The sequence below is a fragment of the Engystomops pustulosus genome, chromosome 6 (assembly GCF_040894005.1).
Source record: "Engystomops pustulosus chromosome 6, aEngPut4.maternal, whole genome shotgun sequence".
Taxonomy (NCBI): domain Eukaryota; kingdom Metazoa; phylum Chordata; class Amphibia; order Anura; family Leptodactylidae; genus Engystomops; species Engystomops pustulosus.
Window position 1 is genome coordinate 149615513 of NC_092416.1, and position 17328 is coordinate 149632840.

Genomic DNA, 17328 nt, shown 5'->3' on the forward strand with positions numbered 1-17328 from the left:
TAATTTGGTCAAATCACTATAGCTTTACAGTTACGCTGAAATGATGAATATATTCTACTTACATAACTTACTACAATTAAAGTAACTTCCAGAAACTTTTAACCCTCTGTTAACCCCTGTAATCACATTATATATTGTGCCAAAGGCCCTGACCCCCTCCGGTCCTCCAGTTCCATACTTGTATTGATCTATGTTTAGAGCATGAGATGTCTTCCTTACAATCAGGACGCATGAGTCTGATTGCCGGAGCAGAGCTTTTCCTGCAGAATTCAGCCCAAGCCAGATGCAGCACGGACTATTATGTGATTACACACAGCCTGATTCTATTAACCTTGCATAAATCAATGTATGAGACCATGCTGGGATCTGATTACACAACATGGAGAGCAGATGACAGTCTCTCCAACACAGATTCTTATCAACCTGCATTTTAGGAGAACATCAAATTTGAAGGCGTGTTCCATTTTAGTTTAGAGACCTATAGGATATTGTATACAGAAACCTCCCCAGTTGTCCACTTCTAAAAGAAGACCACAGATTGTCAGGTTCAATCTACCGTATATACTTGAGTATAAGCCGACACAATTATAAGCCGAGGCCCCTAATTTTACCACAAAAACCTTAGTATATAGCCAGCACCTGCCCCCCAGTATATAGCCTGCCAGCCCATATCCCCCAGTATATAGCCAGCCCCCTGCCCCAGTATATAGCTAGCCCCCTGCCCCAGTACATAGCCAGCAGCGGGGGAAGCCAGAAAGGTGAGTTTTGATATATTTTTTTTTACTCGAGTGTAAGCCGAGTTTGGGTTTTCAGCACATTTTTTTGTGCTGACAAACTAGGCTTATACTCAAGTATATATTTTTTTAGTTTACTGGTTCAAGAATCTGGTATCAGAACCAATAGAACTAAAGTGACCTTTACGCAGCAAAGGAGCAATAAGGGATGTAAGGTTACTTGTCATTAAAGGTCGAAGTTAAAGGGACATTCCCAATGAATACTGAAACCATATAGCAGCATAGGAGATGGTGAGATCTATGATATATATAACTATCACACATATCATACAGCTATATATTGTATAAGCAGAGCTCAAGTATTTAAGCTCCTTTCCCAGCCTGGCATTGAAGGGGTTTCTGTTGCAAACACCAAGTTCTTCTACTTCCAATCCTTTCCAAAACAACATAGCCCCCAGGCCAGACTGTAATTACTTATTAATGGAATGGAAACTTCAAGCCTATATATTTTGATGTAATCAGCTTAATAGCCTGCAGTACGGCTGAAATGCGGATGTGTGTGTCTGCCTGGTACTGCCCTGAGAGCGGTGAAGACCAGTCTAATGCTAATTGCTCCGAGAATTGGCACCGATACAGAAAATACTCTGTAGTGCGGCTCATGTTATTGGTAAGCCCTAATTCTGTGTTTCCAAAGAATATGTACACAGATTCGTGGGCAGCGCGCTTGTCTTATGCAAGGCGTCATTTAAAGCCAAGGGTAAAAAAGAAAAACTTTCCGAGCAGTCTTTATATAATCTTTTAATCTCCAGAGTTTTAATCTCTAATTAGGATACAAAACAAGAAATTATGGCAACTTAGATTGAAAAAAGATCCATTATCCAGGACATTGTGCTATCAGCCACGGAAAGGGTCTGTTCTATATTTTCCCTTTTTTTCTGTAGTATTACTTATGGTCATTTTAGGACAGCCTTATATGTGGCAGACATTATTGATTGTTTACTAATGTGATTTCAAACCAATAAAACAGCGCCACCTAGTGGACATAAAAGAGTAAATGACAGTGTATTAGAAGAGAAATGGTTTGGTTTCAATGCTGTGACATCACAACATTACACACATACTGTGACATCATTTGTTTATCATATCTTCGTGATGACGTAATAATAATAATAATTATATGTTTCCACTGCTACAGTCTACATGGTGGGCTGTCACCCCACTATATGTGTAATCCCACTATAGTGACATAAATATTTAACTATAGTGAAATAAAAATCATATCATTACGTTTTCTACTTTTAAAATAGCTCTAAAAGGTGATCATGACAGAATTGGGCCACATTCCAAGTTTTGGTACATTCCCATGATTACCTGTTACCAGTGGGTGTTGAAAAGCTACAGCTACTGTACGTTGCGAGGTGTAGTGTCACATAAGGTTTCTGACTGTTTAGGTTTAGATCCTCAATATCAGGTTTGTGGGGTCCAACACCCAGCACCCTAAAATCAGCACTGAGCACATAACGAAGGAGGCATAAAGTGCCAATCTCTGTGTAGTGGCGGAGCTAAGTCAGTGCAACTTAGCACCAATTCAAATGATTGATTACATCGTTAGTAAGCTGGACACCACAGCGAGAATGGCGCCATTTACTTTCTATTGCGCGCTCTGAAAATAGCTGATTTACGGGCTTGCTGGGTTTTTGACGCCACTACTGAAGTCCTATTTGATGGATATGGTATGCATATTTTTAGCTTGGAGAAATCCCCTTTAAAGGAAATCTACCACCAGGATGAAGAATTGTAAACCAAGCACACTGACATACTGGTGTGTGTCCCCTCTGGCTCCTCTTTTAGCTTCCTATGCCCTTGTTTTGACAAATAAAAGCTCAAAAAATTATACAAACGAGCCTGAGGGGCTCCAGGCTCCATATATGTTAATCGAGCCCAGAGCCCCTAGGGCTAATTTGCATACATTTTAAAGCCTTTTAAAGAAAAAAAAAACATGCATTAGGCAAATTCTGCCATAGGAGCACACACCAGAATGTAAGTGTGCTTGCTTTACAATCATACATCCTTAGTGGTAGATTTCCTTTAACTCCTTTACCTTAACACATGGTACCGTATTATTTTTAAAAAATAACTATAATGTATTTGATTTAAAGGAGTTGGCCACTAATAAGAAAGTTTACGGGGGTAAGGACAATAACCTAATAGGGTTTCCCATATTTTACTTAAAGGGGTTCTCCGGAGGTGGAAAAACATGGCTACAGTCTTCGAAAAACAGCGCCTTACCTGACCATGGGTAGTGTGTGGTATTGCAACAAAGCTCCATTCATTTCTATACAGCTGAGCTGCAGTACTGGCAGTAACCATGGTCAGGTGTGGTGCTGTTTTTGGAAGACATGTTTTTCCACCTCCTGAGAACCCCTTTACCTTGGTAAACTTTCTCCTCTGTCACCTGACTGATTATCAGGAGGACTTGGAAGTCTGCAGGAATAGGAAGCCACAGGACGTCTCCAGTCCTGATTACATTAGGAGAATGGGACCAGTGGTCGCTATGGACAGAAGAGAACAATTACCATGAGTTCTACTTACCCTTATTAGTGGCCAAACCCTTTAACCATACATTTTATACCAGACTGCATATTTCTCACATCATTGCACCCTGAGTTTCTAACCCAGCACCCAAGAACTGCCCTATGTACTACCATCATAAGCTATATTTTCTGAATGCTTACAGTCTTGGTCGCATCTTTGCTGATGCAAAAATCTTCATATTACACTTGTGAGTATAAGATAGATTCAGCCGCCTGATGATTGCAGTCCTAGCAGTCTGATATCACACTGTGATAATGTCGTTTCCACTTTTCACACTAATTTTCTATCTGAGGAGAAGAAGAGATGTACGGAGTCTGGTTGGAGCCCTGGTTTCCAGCCTTCCTCATCAGGTTTAGGTTGCTGGTAAATAGTGTGGAAGGTCTTTGAAGCTGTAGGGAGCTCTGAGCGCAGGCAGAGGACTCGGATTTGGAATGTTGTGTTTACAGGAAAAGGCCCGACAAGGTTTGGAAAGTTCAGTGCAGGAAAGCAGGTTTTCATGATAAACATTTATAAATAGACCATATAGGCAAAGACGGAGAGAGAGCTCGGAACAGAACCGGCCTTCTCCATTTTATCAGATTATAATTAGTCCCTAGTGCTCCGCACACCTGGAGACAGCACTCTCTATGGCCACAGCTGTGGACGCTTGCAGGTTTTGCAATATCCAACCACATATATTTCAATTTTTTTTTTTGCCGAACATTCAGAAATTGCGGTCATTTATCACAGACTTGCAAGAAATGGAAAGAAAGTTGGAACTGAATCAACTAAACATTACCTACAAAAACATCAGATTCAGCAAAAAGTCAAAGGGGCAAATTTACTAAGAGTCGTGCGCCCATTTCCCTTTCGGACTTCGCATGTTCTTTTTAGTGTAAACTGTTTGCACAGGTATTTAAGAAGTGCCTGCACCACATTTTTGTGACCCTTTTGTGGTGCGGCTGCACTAGGAATCATGCAACACAAATTAGTGGGGCGTTCCGGTGCTCAGTCGGACCATTCACCAGATTTATCATGCAAAGTCCGACAATATTTTGTCATATGCCAAATGTTAAAGGTGCGCCAAAAAAAGTGGTGCACTTTGTCGGGGCACCAGATTCATGAAGTACGTACGCTAGAAATCCTGAAGCTGCCGCCCCCTGCACTGCACATAGGCAAACTGCACATAGTACACACTGCACTGTTGTTAGTAAATGTGCCCCATTTCCGGCACAGGAAGATGAGTTCTAAGGGGTCAAATAAGATCATAATTAACAGCAATTTTTAAAATCCGAGAAATTAAAAAACGTATGTACAAGGGGTTAATATGTCAGTGATCCAAAGGAAACGTAAAGTGCCATTTCTCAGATAAATATTATAAGAACTGCCTAGAAGATATGCAATTACTCTCACCATTAATCACAATGGATTTCTAGGCTCAAGAAGCAAAATACATTCAACGATTATAATTATTACATTTTGTTCTTAAGATCTTCTAATCACGTCATTGAGATCAGTACAATTTTATTCCAAGAAGTGCTGAACCCTAAAGACTTGCCGAAACATGCAGGAATTTATATCTTCTGGTTGACAACAAACTGAAGTTAACGTGGAGAGGTTTTCCCTAAAAAGCGTGAATTTTTATGGCCGACATATATTATTATTTTCTATCTGGGATTTGTATTGATGATGTTAATGTGGATTACAAACTGGATGTTGTCACTTATTTACAACGTACAACATAAGGACAGATATCTGTAAGGATTTGTGTTACTGTTTGGCTAATGCTTTATTCCTAGTTGCAAAGCCTAAGAAACATATTGAAACTATTTTTCTTTTTCTATGGAAAGTGATCATATTTGGGTCTTGGATGGAAGGCCCAACTTTATAGTGAAGATAAGAGTTATATTTACCATTTAAAGGGTTGCTCCAGAAATCACTGTTCCAAAGCACACAGAATAGAAGTTCAGCTGGAACACCTAGAAATACAATGAATAGAAAAACTATGGTGCACATGCACAACCCCAACTCTATACAGAAATACTTGCTTTGCCAAGTAAGGCCACTTTATAGGTGTAGTTGCTTAGAGCCATTGATGCTCCACTAGGGGATTCTGGGAAATATGTAATTACATTTTCCTGGATGGGAAAAGGAAAACATTGCATCTTTAGCTACCTTATAAGGCAGTCCCCTTAACATCCAGCGTGACTTTCAGGAAGTCTAACGACATGATGCGGAATTAAATGCAAACCAGTATATCTATTCCATAAGGAACAGATTCCCAACTGTAGACAGCGCTGTTTCAATGTGGTTGCATCTCTTCAATACAGTGTAGGGAACTGGCTTAATTAATGAGATGTTTTTAAATAGGGTCTGGGAATAAGAGTTGGATACACTTCTATAGGAAATATTATGAAGATAACTGGCAGTCCCATAGAAGTGAATAAAGCATTGGTCGCACTTATGACATGAGATTCCTAGAACCAAAGGTCAGACCCCGGTGATCTGACACCCATCTCCTAATCTGTGTGTATAGCTATGACATCTCTTTAAAAAAAAATGACATTAATACAAATATTATTGGAAAGGTTACTAACCAAGTTTTACATGAACTCCAAACTGTAGACAGCATGGTATAGAGCAGTGATGGCAAACCTTTTAGAGGCAGAGTGCCCAAACTACAACAAAGACCCGCTTATTTATCGCAAAGTGCCAACACAGAAATTTAATTTGTGATTTATACTCCCTTCTCTGTCACAGTTTTCATTTATACCAGCACCTGAGGACACCAATAAAGCAGAAAATAGTCCCAGGTAGAGCTGTCACTTTAAAATAGCTCTGTGCACAGCAAGTCCTGGGCTGTCTGGGGCTGCAGGAAGATACCTGGAGTCCTCTCTGGTGATGGCCTGAGTGCCCACAGAAAGGGCTCTGAGCGCCACCTCTGGCACCAGTGCCATAGGTTAGCCATCACTGGTATAGAGTAAGAAAAGCAGAGTCGACTATTGTATAGTTTTGTGGTTTTAGACTCTGTAAAACACATTTCATTCTTTTAGAGTCCAGTAGGCGGTCGTAATAAGTGATTGACAGCTATTTCTTCATCCGGTCATATAGGGAAACTGCTCTACTGCTACTCCTACTGCTCTGTACCATAATACTTCCAGATTTGACACCATATTCATGACAACCTCCAATTACGGAGAACAATTCTGCTTTATAATTGATATATTCCTATATAATAGGATATACTTTCATAAGTGGGGAAATGTTTGGACAAGATGTATCCAAAAAGCATCTATTGGTTATGTGTCTTATGCATTTAGTATATATGAGGAATATTGCAGCATGTGCTCTTTTATTTACTGTTGCTGATCCGTGTAGCATCAGCCCCACTACTTTTGTTAGGCGTAGGTAGACTGATGTCTCTGTTATGGTTTCCTGCATCAACAAGGAGGCAGCACTTGACACTCCCTCCCACTCACCAATGATCTCCTGCTCCAAAACCCATGAACCACTCTATTAACCGAGGCAGCACAAGCTGCACATTCATCCTCAGCTTTAGGTTGCCAGAGAAAACAAACCATAGAGAGAGCTAAAAAATATTGTTTACAGGGACTGGACTGGCTGTGCTGTTCTCCGAATGATCTGAGGCCACGTAAGGTGCATAGAATTTAGAGGTCAGCCCTTGTCCCTCGCCTCAGGACTATTCTTGTTTATATTATGCCCTGTACATTAAGTTGGTTTAAGGCTTTTTAGGACAGTGTTGTTTTTTGATTTAAGAGTTGATTTTTCTATAAGAACTCCAATTTAATGTTGCGTAAAAGGCTTAGCATTTGCCTAAAGATAAGACTTTGAAGTTGGAGACTTGTCAATCTAAGTTTTCCTGCAACACATACTACCATGGGTGTATATAAATCAGACAAGTGAGCCAAAGAAGTTGGGCGGAAATCTTTGTTACTTGCTCAAATTGACACGCTAAATATTTTATTAGTGTAGGAGGATTAGGACGTGTAAAGCTATCTGGAAAGTTGGTGGTTTATTTGATTACAAAAAATATTAAAATTATTGAGGTAGTAAGAAATTTTTGTTAGGTTACCTGCAGACAAACCTCCAGAATCTCGGCTGTGAAAAGCTAACATTTTATTCAGTTTTTCGTCGATGATTTGCATCAGTTTGGCATCTATATTTTACAAATCCTCATAAGTGTCCGCGACTATTCCCCTATTCCCCATGCAACACAAAATTCGCCATTGAATTGGGCGTTCTGATGCACAGTCAACTCATTTATCATTCAGCATCCAACAGAAGTATGTTGCACGCCCCATGTTAAAGGTGCGCCAAAAAAAAGTTGGTGCACTCTGTTGGAGCAGTGCAGGGAGTGCCAGATTCGTGAAGAACGGATGTCATAATTCATGAATTCATGAACTCTGCACCAGTGGCCTAACTAGAAGCTGATGGGCCCCAGTGCAAAGTCTGTGCCAGGCCCCCGACTATAATGTATGGTTTATAGTAATAGTCTTCTCATATGGGAAAGTGACACCATAAGGGCCCCCTAAACCTCTAGGGCCCCTGTTATGCCCCTGCGCTGCACTCTTCACAGGCAAACTGCATTTTTGATAAATATGGGCTCATGAGTTCGTAAGTACTGATCCAATAAAAAGTATTGCATTTAGTGCAGCCATGTGTTACTTGAAGGTCCTTGAAGGTTTTGACAGGGCAATTGCTCATGGACAGATAGAGATCTATCTGCGGCCATGTTATGGACTGAAATGTCTGGCTCATGAGGTAAAGAGACTTCAATTTACATATCAAGAAAGCAGAGCAGAACTATTAATAGAGGTGTATTGGTAACTTACCTAATATCCTGCCCCTCCACACCTACGCACACATTACAAAAAACATAAGGTAAAGTGGCCAACCCCTTAAATATTATTATTACAATTGCTACTGATGCAATTTCTTTTATTTTTTGCTAATGTGGTGATTTTCCATTTTTTGTGTCTTAGCAACACGTTAGCAGGCTGGAAAGTTCCCCCCTGCTTAATCCTCCTGTGGCCGGGACAGGTCGTACTTTTAGGTTTTACTTCATGGGAAACATTAGAGAATAAGTCATTTAGTTATTTTTCCTTTATACAATTTCTGATGTTTTGATTTCTTAATGGGGGGCAATGGACATCAGGATTCTGTGGGGGGGATTCCTAATGGTTTTTGACCGGACGGGGAGCAGGGCAGGCTGGGACTACAACAACAAACTCCACCATTTCAGATCTGGTCTAAAGAGTTTACCTAAGTGATGGAATTTGCGCCCATAAGATGCCAAAGCCTCTTAGTGTACATTGGTGCTGGACCACCAGCGGGGAGAGTGTTAGGACTGGCGCTATAAAATTAATCTCCCCCTATGTTTTTGTGTTGTTTCCATTGTATTTTTACTTTAAGTGAAGGCATGAGGTCTTAAGGATCCACTTCTAAACCTCATTGAGTGAAATTAGGTCCACCATGATTTTCGTATGAGCAATAATGACATATAGCCCGATCAGCTGAGGCTTCTGAGATCCAATGCAAGAGCCTAAAGCCTCAATACACAGAAGCCCTTAGGCTATGGTCACATCTGTGGTGGATACACCTCTAGGTTGCACTATTTTGACATACACCACGTCCTTCAGACTCTGTCTGTCCATCCTATATTGGATCTGCTACTAGCAGTATTACAATTTCCATTGTACAGTTCTGCTCCTATGATGATAATAACATCACAGTAATAATATCATAGTTGTAATTTCTGCCTTAAAGGAGTTTTCTTATATCTGCCCCACTTATGAAACTGGTAACATACATTTATGATAGGTGTGCTGTGGTATGATGAAGTCCCTGCCCCTCCTGCGAACCTACTATAGAATTGTGCTATAGCCTGAATGTTAGCAGGCTATAACTAGTGTCCAGGAGCACGGCAGGAATACCTTGCACCAGCCCACTCCGCTTCAGGCTATGCCACCCTTCACGTCCCTCCATTCCCACTTGAGGATATAATTGCAATTACTGGTGATTTACTAGTAATTGTGATTATTTCAGGGCTTATATGCCAAAAAAAACTGGGGTACAAGTCCTGTTAAATGTTCCCAAGTAAATGGAACAATATGATTCCATGTCCCTCCATTGTGTATCTGCTGTGGACACCTGACTGGCCAATGGTCCAAGTGTCAGAAAAATGAGGACCAGAAAGCTCCTTTAGAGGGAACCTGTTATATGATTTGGGACCACTAAACTATTAGCATGCCTTTTATTTAGCCCAATCCCATTTTACTCACCAATGTCAGTCCTACTGAAGATAATTAAAGGCAAAGGTGCTTCAGCTTTACCAACTTGAGTCGGTAAATGATCAATGCCCACAGTGGAGCTTAGGTCGGTTCACCTCTGTACATGCTCTTGACATGGAACGCATGCGCAGTGAAGCTACCCATCTTTAGAAAGAGAGCAATAACAAGGCCACCATCGTCGTATCATCTTTGAAAATCTGGAAGCTGCTAAAGTACAACAACACCGTCTGTAGTCAATATAACAGGTCGTAAATGGAACAAATTGGTCCTTGTATTCATACCCTGTAGCAATGCAGAAGATAAATAGCTGCTACTATGAGAACCCTTAGATAGAAATAATGGATCTACAGGGATTAAAATGTATTTTAACGATGCATTCCCTTTAAGATTCCTCCCGTCAGTTTGCGTTGTAATTGCCATACATTACGTAGGAGCTGAGCGCTCCTGGAGCTTGTCTGTGTATTTAACACATCAGCACTAAATTAATTAGGCCAATAAACCTGCTCTAAACTCCGCAGCTCCTGAATACGTCTACGTGGACGCGGCGTTGTCTTGGTTACAGGGCTGATAATATACATTTAGCCATGTGGAACACAAAACAGGTCCATGTGAGTCTCATATGGAATACGCTGAGGGAATTGTGGTGGAGAGGATTAAGAGCCCTGAACGGTGCTCATAAGGACAGTCTCCAGGGACTGTGAATCTTTAGTGGATTAATGTGTTTATAGAGAACCGGCCGGATATGTATGAAGGTTTATCTGCATCATACAGCACTGTCAGATACAAGATATATAGATTGGTAACATATGTTTTCCATATTATACTACTACACTACATGGTAAACATACATATAGGGCTCTGGGCTGCAAAGAGATTGTGGCTTCCCCAACAGTCTAGATCAGTGATGGCGAACCTTTCAGCGGCCGAGTGCCCAAATTGCAACCCCCAAGCCCCCCTTATTTATAGCGAGGTGCCAACCAAAAATTAAAGCAGTAACTTATTGCTCCCTGTTTTTCAACAACTTTCAATCATACTGGCCTCCTGAAGAGAAGATGGAAAATTTGCATCATTTTAGCTTCTTTCCAGTGTCCCTCTGTACACAGAGAATTGTGGGGCCAGCAGGAGGTCCTCCAAAGATAATTCAGCCCTGTCTAATCATTGTCCCTCTTCCCACATTACCAAATAGCGAAGTAAGTATCACTTTAAAATATGTCCTGTCTTGTGTTCCGGGGCGATGGCCCACAGAAAGGGCTCTGAGTGCCACCTCTGGCACCCGTGCCGTAGGTTCGCCACCACTGGTCTAGATGATCTCATATTTAGTGCATAAATATGTGATATAACAAACCTTGCTGCAAAGTAACTATAGCATAACTAAAGTATTACATGGGGACAGTACAAGAATGATGATTTAATGTTTAGTGAATAACAGTAATATATCAAAACTCGTGACATAGAAGTTATAACATAACTAATGTGGGGACAATAACAAACCAAATCTAACTACATAGATACAGTACTGGAACAAAGGTAACTACATAAATATGGTATCAGGACCAAAACTGCTACAGAGATACAGTACCAGAATAATACTACATAGATACTGTTCCAGGACCAAGATAACTACATAGATATGGTACCAGAACCAAGAATACTACATAGATATGGTACCAGAACCAAGCTTGCTACGTAGATAGAGGACCATAAACAAGATTACTATGTTACCATATATTACTATATCTTACCGTAACTAAGCTTACTATACAGACACAGTAACTTCCCAGGTAATTTAGGCTCATAAAAGGTAACAAAATTGAAAGGGTTAATAATCCCATAATCCACCAGAATTGCTACAAAGATACAGTACGGGAATGAATAATACTACATAGGTACATTACAAGAACCAAGATAACTACATAGATACGGTATCAGACGCAAGAATACTACATAGATATGGTACCAGAGCCAAAATTAAAATATAAATACGGGACCATTAACAAGATTATTACATAGATATGTAACCGGAACCAAGCTTGCTACATAGATATGGTACCTTCCGTAATCTAAGGTAATAATTGATAACATGCCAGGTGGATTAGAGCATTAATGTCAAGAGTCCATAAAATAATACCCCTGGTGGTCTAGGGTTATATACATTGTTACTATATAATCAGACTGGGATAATGGAATATCTGGTAATATATGAGTAGCAGTAGTAGCAGTGGGTAAGAGAGTTGATCATGCTGAAGAACATGTACACCCCTGTGTTAGTGCCTCAAATTTGGTGTTTTAGTTATATATATAGAAGAGAACAAGTAGTGTTTGACCTGAGCTCCTGGCATCGGTGCCGTTTTCTGGTCACCCTCCTTCTGTGTGCCCAGTCTGCAGGCCGTCACGATGTGACTATTTTAGACCCTCCATACAGAACGGTGCTTGACCAAACCTTCCTGACCTGACATTATGTTTCTTTTCATCGTCTGCAGGGCATGAAGCCAGACAGCTTCTATAAAGTTAAAGTCCCAGAGCTTAAGGAGATCATCGAGGGCTGTATACGCATGAACAAGAATGAAAGGTAAAATCTCCTGGAGAAGATGAGTGACTACACTGACCTGATCTGAGGACAATAGCTGCTCTCAGACCTAGGGGAGAGGTGCCGAGAGGAGATTAGGGAGTTGTCCTTATGCAATCAAAGGTTCAACTTTGGTGTGAGCCTCAGTGAATAATTTTGGCGTCACCTCAAACCATCCCCAGATGTAAATGGAATATTGTATACCAGTAATCCTTAATCTTAATACATGTCTGTCATATAGATAAAATGCAGATTTTTATCTTTATATGGGGTCATTGGAATGAACTAGAGCTGACACCTGCTGTCTAATGAGTACTGCCAGCTTAAAGGAGTGTTTCAACCTCATATATACTGATGACCTATGTATAGGTAGGATAAGTCCTTTTAAGAAATATGGTTGGGGGCTGACACAAGATACTGTCACCAAACAGTTGAATTTGGTTGTCTCAGGTGCTGGAATTAACATGGAACCAGGAGAACAGCATTGTTCTCTGTATAGTGGTAGGGCTGGGTAACTGCAGCTCAGCCACTGTAAAGAAATTTTCTTTGTTGATTCTGAAACTAGATCAGATCCCCCCACCGATTTTATGTTGATAATCCATCTATCCATTGTTATATAGTGTAAAACCCCTATAAACAGTCTTTGTTACCCCAATTAACCAGACAAATAATAATGTAGTATCGACTTGTGTTCCCCATAAAATAATTCTCATTATGCTATGCTTCTATTAATAAAACTAGATTTGACAACTGGGTGTTACCAGTTGGGGGGGGTTGTTTCTTGACACTTGACTGTAATGAAGTCCCCATTGAGGTCTATGGCACCAGGTCATTGTGCAGTGAGCATACAGAGCCAGGTGGACATGCCTTAAAATATAGGACATGTCCTATATATTGGTGGATTTGCGGCATGGCCACTTGTCTTTCAATGGAGAGGGGAGGGGTAAGGAGTTCTCACCTCCCCTCCCTTTGGGGGATCCGGTGCATGTGAACGCACACAGCAGTGAATTGGGGCGGTAGCCCTGGGCCTTAGCCTTCTAGTGGCCCATAACCACCAAACTACCCACCAAATTTTATACTCAGACGGACCTTTACCCATGAAATCCTTGCACATCTGTTCTTGCTCTCAATAAACATGTATTGTACACAAGAGCCATTGCAGGATCTTTGAAAGCAGGTAAAAGGGACATATCCTCCCTTCTCCAAGAAGATGATTCTAGTACCATATGTAGGAAGTGAATTCCGTACTTGTAGGGGCTATAATATTCATACAACCCAAGGCCCATGGCAGCCTTAGTCCGCCCCGAATAAAGGGCCGTGTGAATGTAGCCTAACACTGTCCAATCATAGCAGACAGCATCGGACTCTGGATGAGCTATCTTCTTGGACAAGTGAATGATAAATCCTCTTTTTCAGCTTATTCATGAATCTTCAGAAGGGATACACCGCAGCTGCCGCTGTATTTGAACACTCATAATACATACACCAGAATTGGTATTTTATAGGGGATATAAATATTTAATAAAGACAAGTTTTTCATTTTCTTGTTTGGTAATTTAACAATACATTATGAATGATATTGTCTCCCCCTTGGCAGGTACACCATCCAAGACCTGCTAGAACACTCCTTCTTTCAGGAGGACACTGGAGTCCATGTTGAACTGGCTGAGGAGGACGATGGAGTTAAACCAGCCTTAAAGCTTTGGCTGAGAATGGACGACACCAAAAAACTGCATGGAAAATACAAAGATAATAATGCTATTGAGTTCCTCTTTGATCTATACAAAGATATTGCTGAAGAGGTGGCCCAGGAGATGGTAAGAATCTAACGAATCCACATTATCATATAGAAAAGCAAATTGAAAATACGTTTAGCTCCTCTAAACATATAGAATGATTACCCTTCACCTCTTAAATGCAGGTTGTATGTACTAGATAGTATTTATATGTAAAAGTTATCAGTTACTATGAGGCCTCACCCTTAGACGTCGTCAAACTACCCATTGTTTAGAAGAATGGTTGCCGATCATGTCATGACTTTCTAAATCCACATCTCATATATTGTTTCGGCTTTGGCAATTGATTCATAGCATTGATTCTTTTCTATATCATTTTACTTCCTTATCTCCCCTTTACATGTTCAATGAAGCTTTGTCTCCTATAGAGTCAACAGCAGATTCCTATCTTCTAAAAAAATTCTTGTAGATATAATCAGATTTAGGAAAATATGGAGCATAATCCCCATAAAGCTTTTAATGCATCTTATCTCCTCTAGGTATAAATGGTTGGGGAGTGTTAGAATTCTTCTTGCCTGATCCTCCGTATCCCTGACATTATTTGATTTGAGTCCAAACACCCCTTTATACATAATATATGGTCGGACTAAATTTGGTTGGGTTGGATAACTTTTTTCTTGTGTATGGGAACATAGACAATCTGATGTATGGATAAAATATTGATGGTTGATAACAATAATAATCTTGTCTTTATTTATATATTTTGTAGCGCTTTATAAATCATAGGGGAAATATACAAATAAAATAAGACAGTGTACAAACATAGTCATATGGAACAATAGAAGTGAGGTCCTTGCTCGCCAGAGCTTACCATCTATGGTGGATTACCTAGAGTAAATCTCACTCCTTGAAAAATAAGAAGTTATTGTAGCTAAAAATTAATACATAAATCTATTTCTCTCCTAGGTGGTCCTTAACTTTGTTTGTGAAGCCGACTACAAAATTGTAGCAAAAGCTATCCGAGACCGCGTTTTGGCCATTAAACGCAAGCGAGAGAAGGTGAGGCGTGCTCAAGAGGAACTGAAGAAGAAAGAGGAGGAGAAGCAGCAAAGCATTCTGAAGCTTCTTGAGCAGCTAAGAGGACCTCAAAGCACCACCACCATAACTACCCCCGATGTGGTATCTGGTTCTACATCCCAACCAACATCGGATTCTGTTGAATCTGTCAGTAGTGGGACATTCCTGCCAGAACCAGAGGAGCCAGAAGCAGATCAGCATCATCCATTCAACTTCAACAGAAATTCTTGCTACTCCTCGGCTGCATGTAAGCTATACATTTGGTTAATGCAATTATTTTATATTTTTATATGTGTTAGTGTAGTGTTGAAATGGAAAAATACTTTAATTGATGACTGACACATTTAAAGTCCTTTGTGCAAAGTGTAAAAGTTACTTAATAAAATTAGCTTTAATCAGTAAAATGAGGCAAGTGGAAAATATCGAAGGTGCCAACTCTTATGTAATCCTCAGAAGTGCCCATGTAATGGGTCATGGGTGAAGCGTTTGGTCTTTAATCCCTTCTGTCTATTCTACTTTCAACTTGGATTAGTTTAACCTTTCTTGCATAACATGGTTGTGTCTATTTTGCAGCGGACTGTGAGACAGATGGATACCTAAGTTCTTCTGGCTTCATGGAGTTTGCAGATGGGTCCCAAAGACCTTCAAGTGATGCCTCTCAAGAAGATCCCAATAGTCCCCCCAGCACTCAGCCAGAGATATGTTTTCCTGGGGTGAGTAGGAAAATAGCTCAAGGATGTAATAAAACCAAAACAATTATTGCATATAAGTCTACCCAAAAATAACACTTTTTTGAAAAGACAACCTCTGGAAAAAATTATAGTTAGAAAATAAATTATGGATATATCATCATTGCGGAGATTATTTCGGTTCCTAAGAATAATTAAATTTTTAGTGGTTGTCACAGTTTAGTGCTAATGAAGCTGCTGAATAAGTTTCTCAAATATGCAATGTCTGGATCTCATTGGGAAATTATTTCCATATGAAGCCGTGGGTGAAGAGTAAATACTTCATGGTCTTCTTTTCTCAGAGCATTGCTGTAAGTGTGAACTCAGACCTAACTCCTCCACTTGGACTTCCCAGTGACATCTCTTCTCCGGGGGATAGGTGAGCAAAAATTTAATAAAAATATTCTACAATCCGCTCTAAGCCATCGGGGCTGCCACGTTGGGCAATGTTTTGTTTCATTTGTACCAGATCTCCCTAAAATTATTATTTGCTTGTTGGAAATCTCTTGGGACTGGGAGATATCATGGAATGTACCAAATGTCTTTTCAGTTATGCGTCAGATGTGGCTTCTGGTCTGAGTGATGGCTGTGAAGGTCTCTCACCTGGAGAACGGAACGCCAAGTCACCTGTGAAGAAGACACCTGCTAAACTTTTGCGACGCAAAGCAAGGTCAAGACTGCGCATAATTAATGTAAGCTCTCACCTAATGCTAATTGCGTTTTTGTAAGATGGAAAAGCCCCGGAAGAGTTTTATAGTAGGATATGTAATAAATGTCCTAGTGATGAGGTTCCCACCCCTTTAAGGCATACATCACAAGGTAGAATGACCTGAAGTCTTGCTAAAATCCATTTTTTTACTGCGACTTTCTGTTACCATGGAGCCCTAAGGATAATCAGCATGATAATGCCTAAGTATAGCATCAGCATGTCCACTGATTCATCTCTTCCGAAGCAAAAATAGTTTAATGAAATATGAAAAAAATGTTAATGGTTCATTCATTTAAAATTATCCAGTACTGTATGAAAAACTCAGCTGAAGGCTTAAAGGGAATGTGTCATTGGAATATGGTCTGAATATGTTTTCATATTAAGTATCATCAATGTAGACGTTTAGTTAATGTTTGGTTATGTTAATACTAATTTTGTATGGCATTACCATCAATATAGGTAAAAACTGTTTTAACAGTTTTGAACTGCCCACTATTTACTACTGCTTCAATCACTGTACTCTACTCCTCCAATGTAATCTACTCCCCCACTATACTCTACTCCTCCACTATACTCTACTCCTCCACTATCTCTACTCCTCCACTGTACACTAATCTTCCACTACACACTACTCCTCCACTTTACATTATTCCTCCACTCTAAACTACTCTTTTACTGTACTTTACTCCAACACTATACACTACTCTTCCACTGTACAATTCTCCACTGTACACTGTATCCCTGTATTGTACACTACTCTTCCACTTTACATTCCTCCTCGTCCACTGTACACTACTCCTGTACTGTACTCTACTCTTTCATTATACACTACTCCTCCACTGTACACTACTCCACTGTACAGTACTCCTCTACTGTACACTACTCCTCCACTA

The 17328-nt window shown here is 40.2% G+C and overlaps 1 protein-coding gene across 2 annotated transcripts in view; it reads left to right on the plus strand.

The window, feature by feature from the left end:
• The window catches only part of WNK4 (WNK lysine deficient protein kinase 4), a 120678-nt gene that overhangs the window by 78686 nt on the left and 24664 nt on the right, over window positions 1-17328 (plus strand). For both annotated transcript variants that reach the window (XM_072111751.1, XM_072111749.1), the window contains exons 5-10: window positions 12100-12188; window positions 13783-14002; window positions 14888-15245; window positions 15572-15711; window positions 16029-16105; window positions 16277-16418. In XM_072111751.1, coding sequence (XP_071967852.1) covers window positions 12100-12188; window positions 13783-14002; window positions 14888-15245; window positions 15572-15711; window positions 16029-16105; window positions 16277-16418 — 1026 coding nt within the window. The remainder of the gene's footprint in view (window positions 1-12099; window positions 12189-13782; window positions 14003-14887; window positions 15246-15571; window positions 15712-16028; window positions 16106-16276; window positions 16419-17328) is intronic.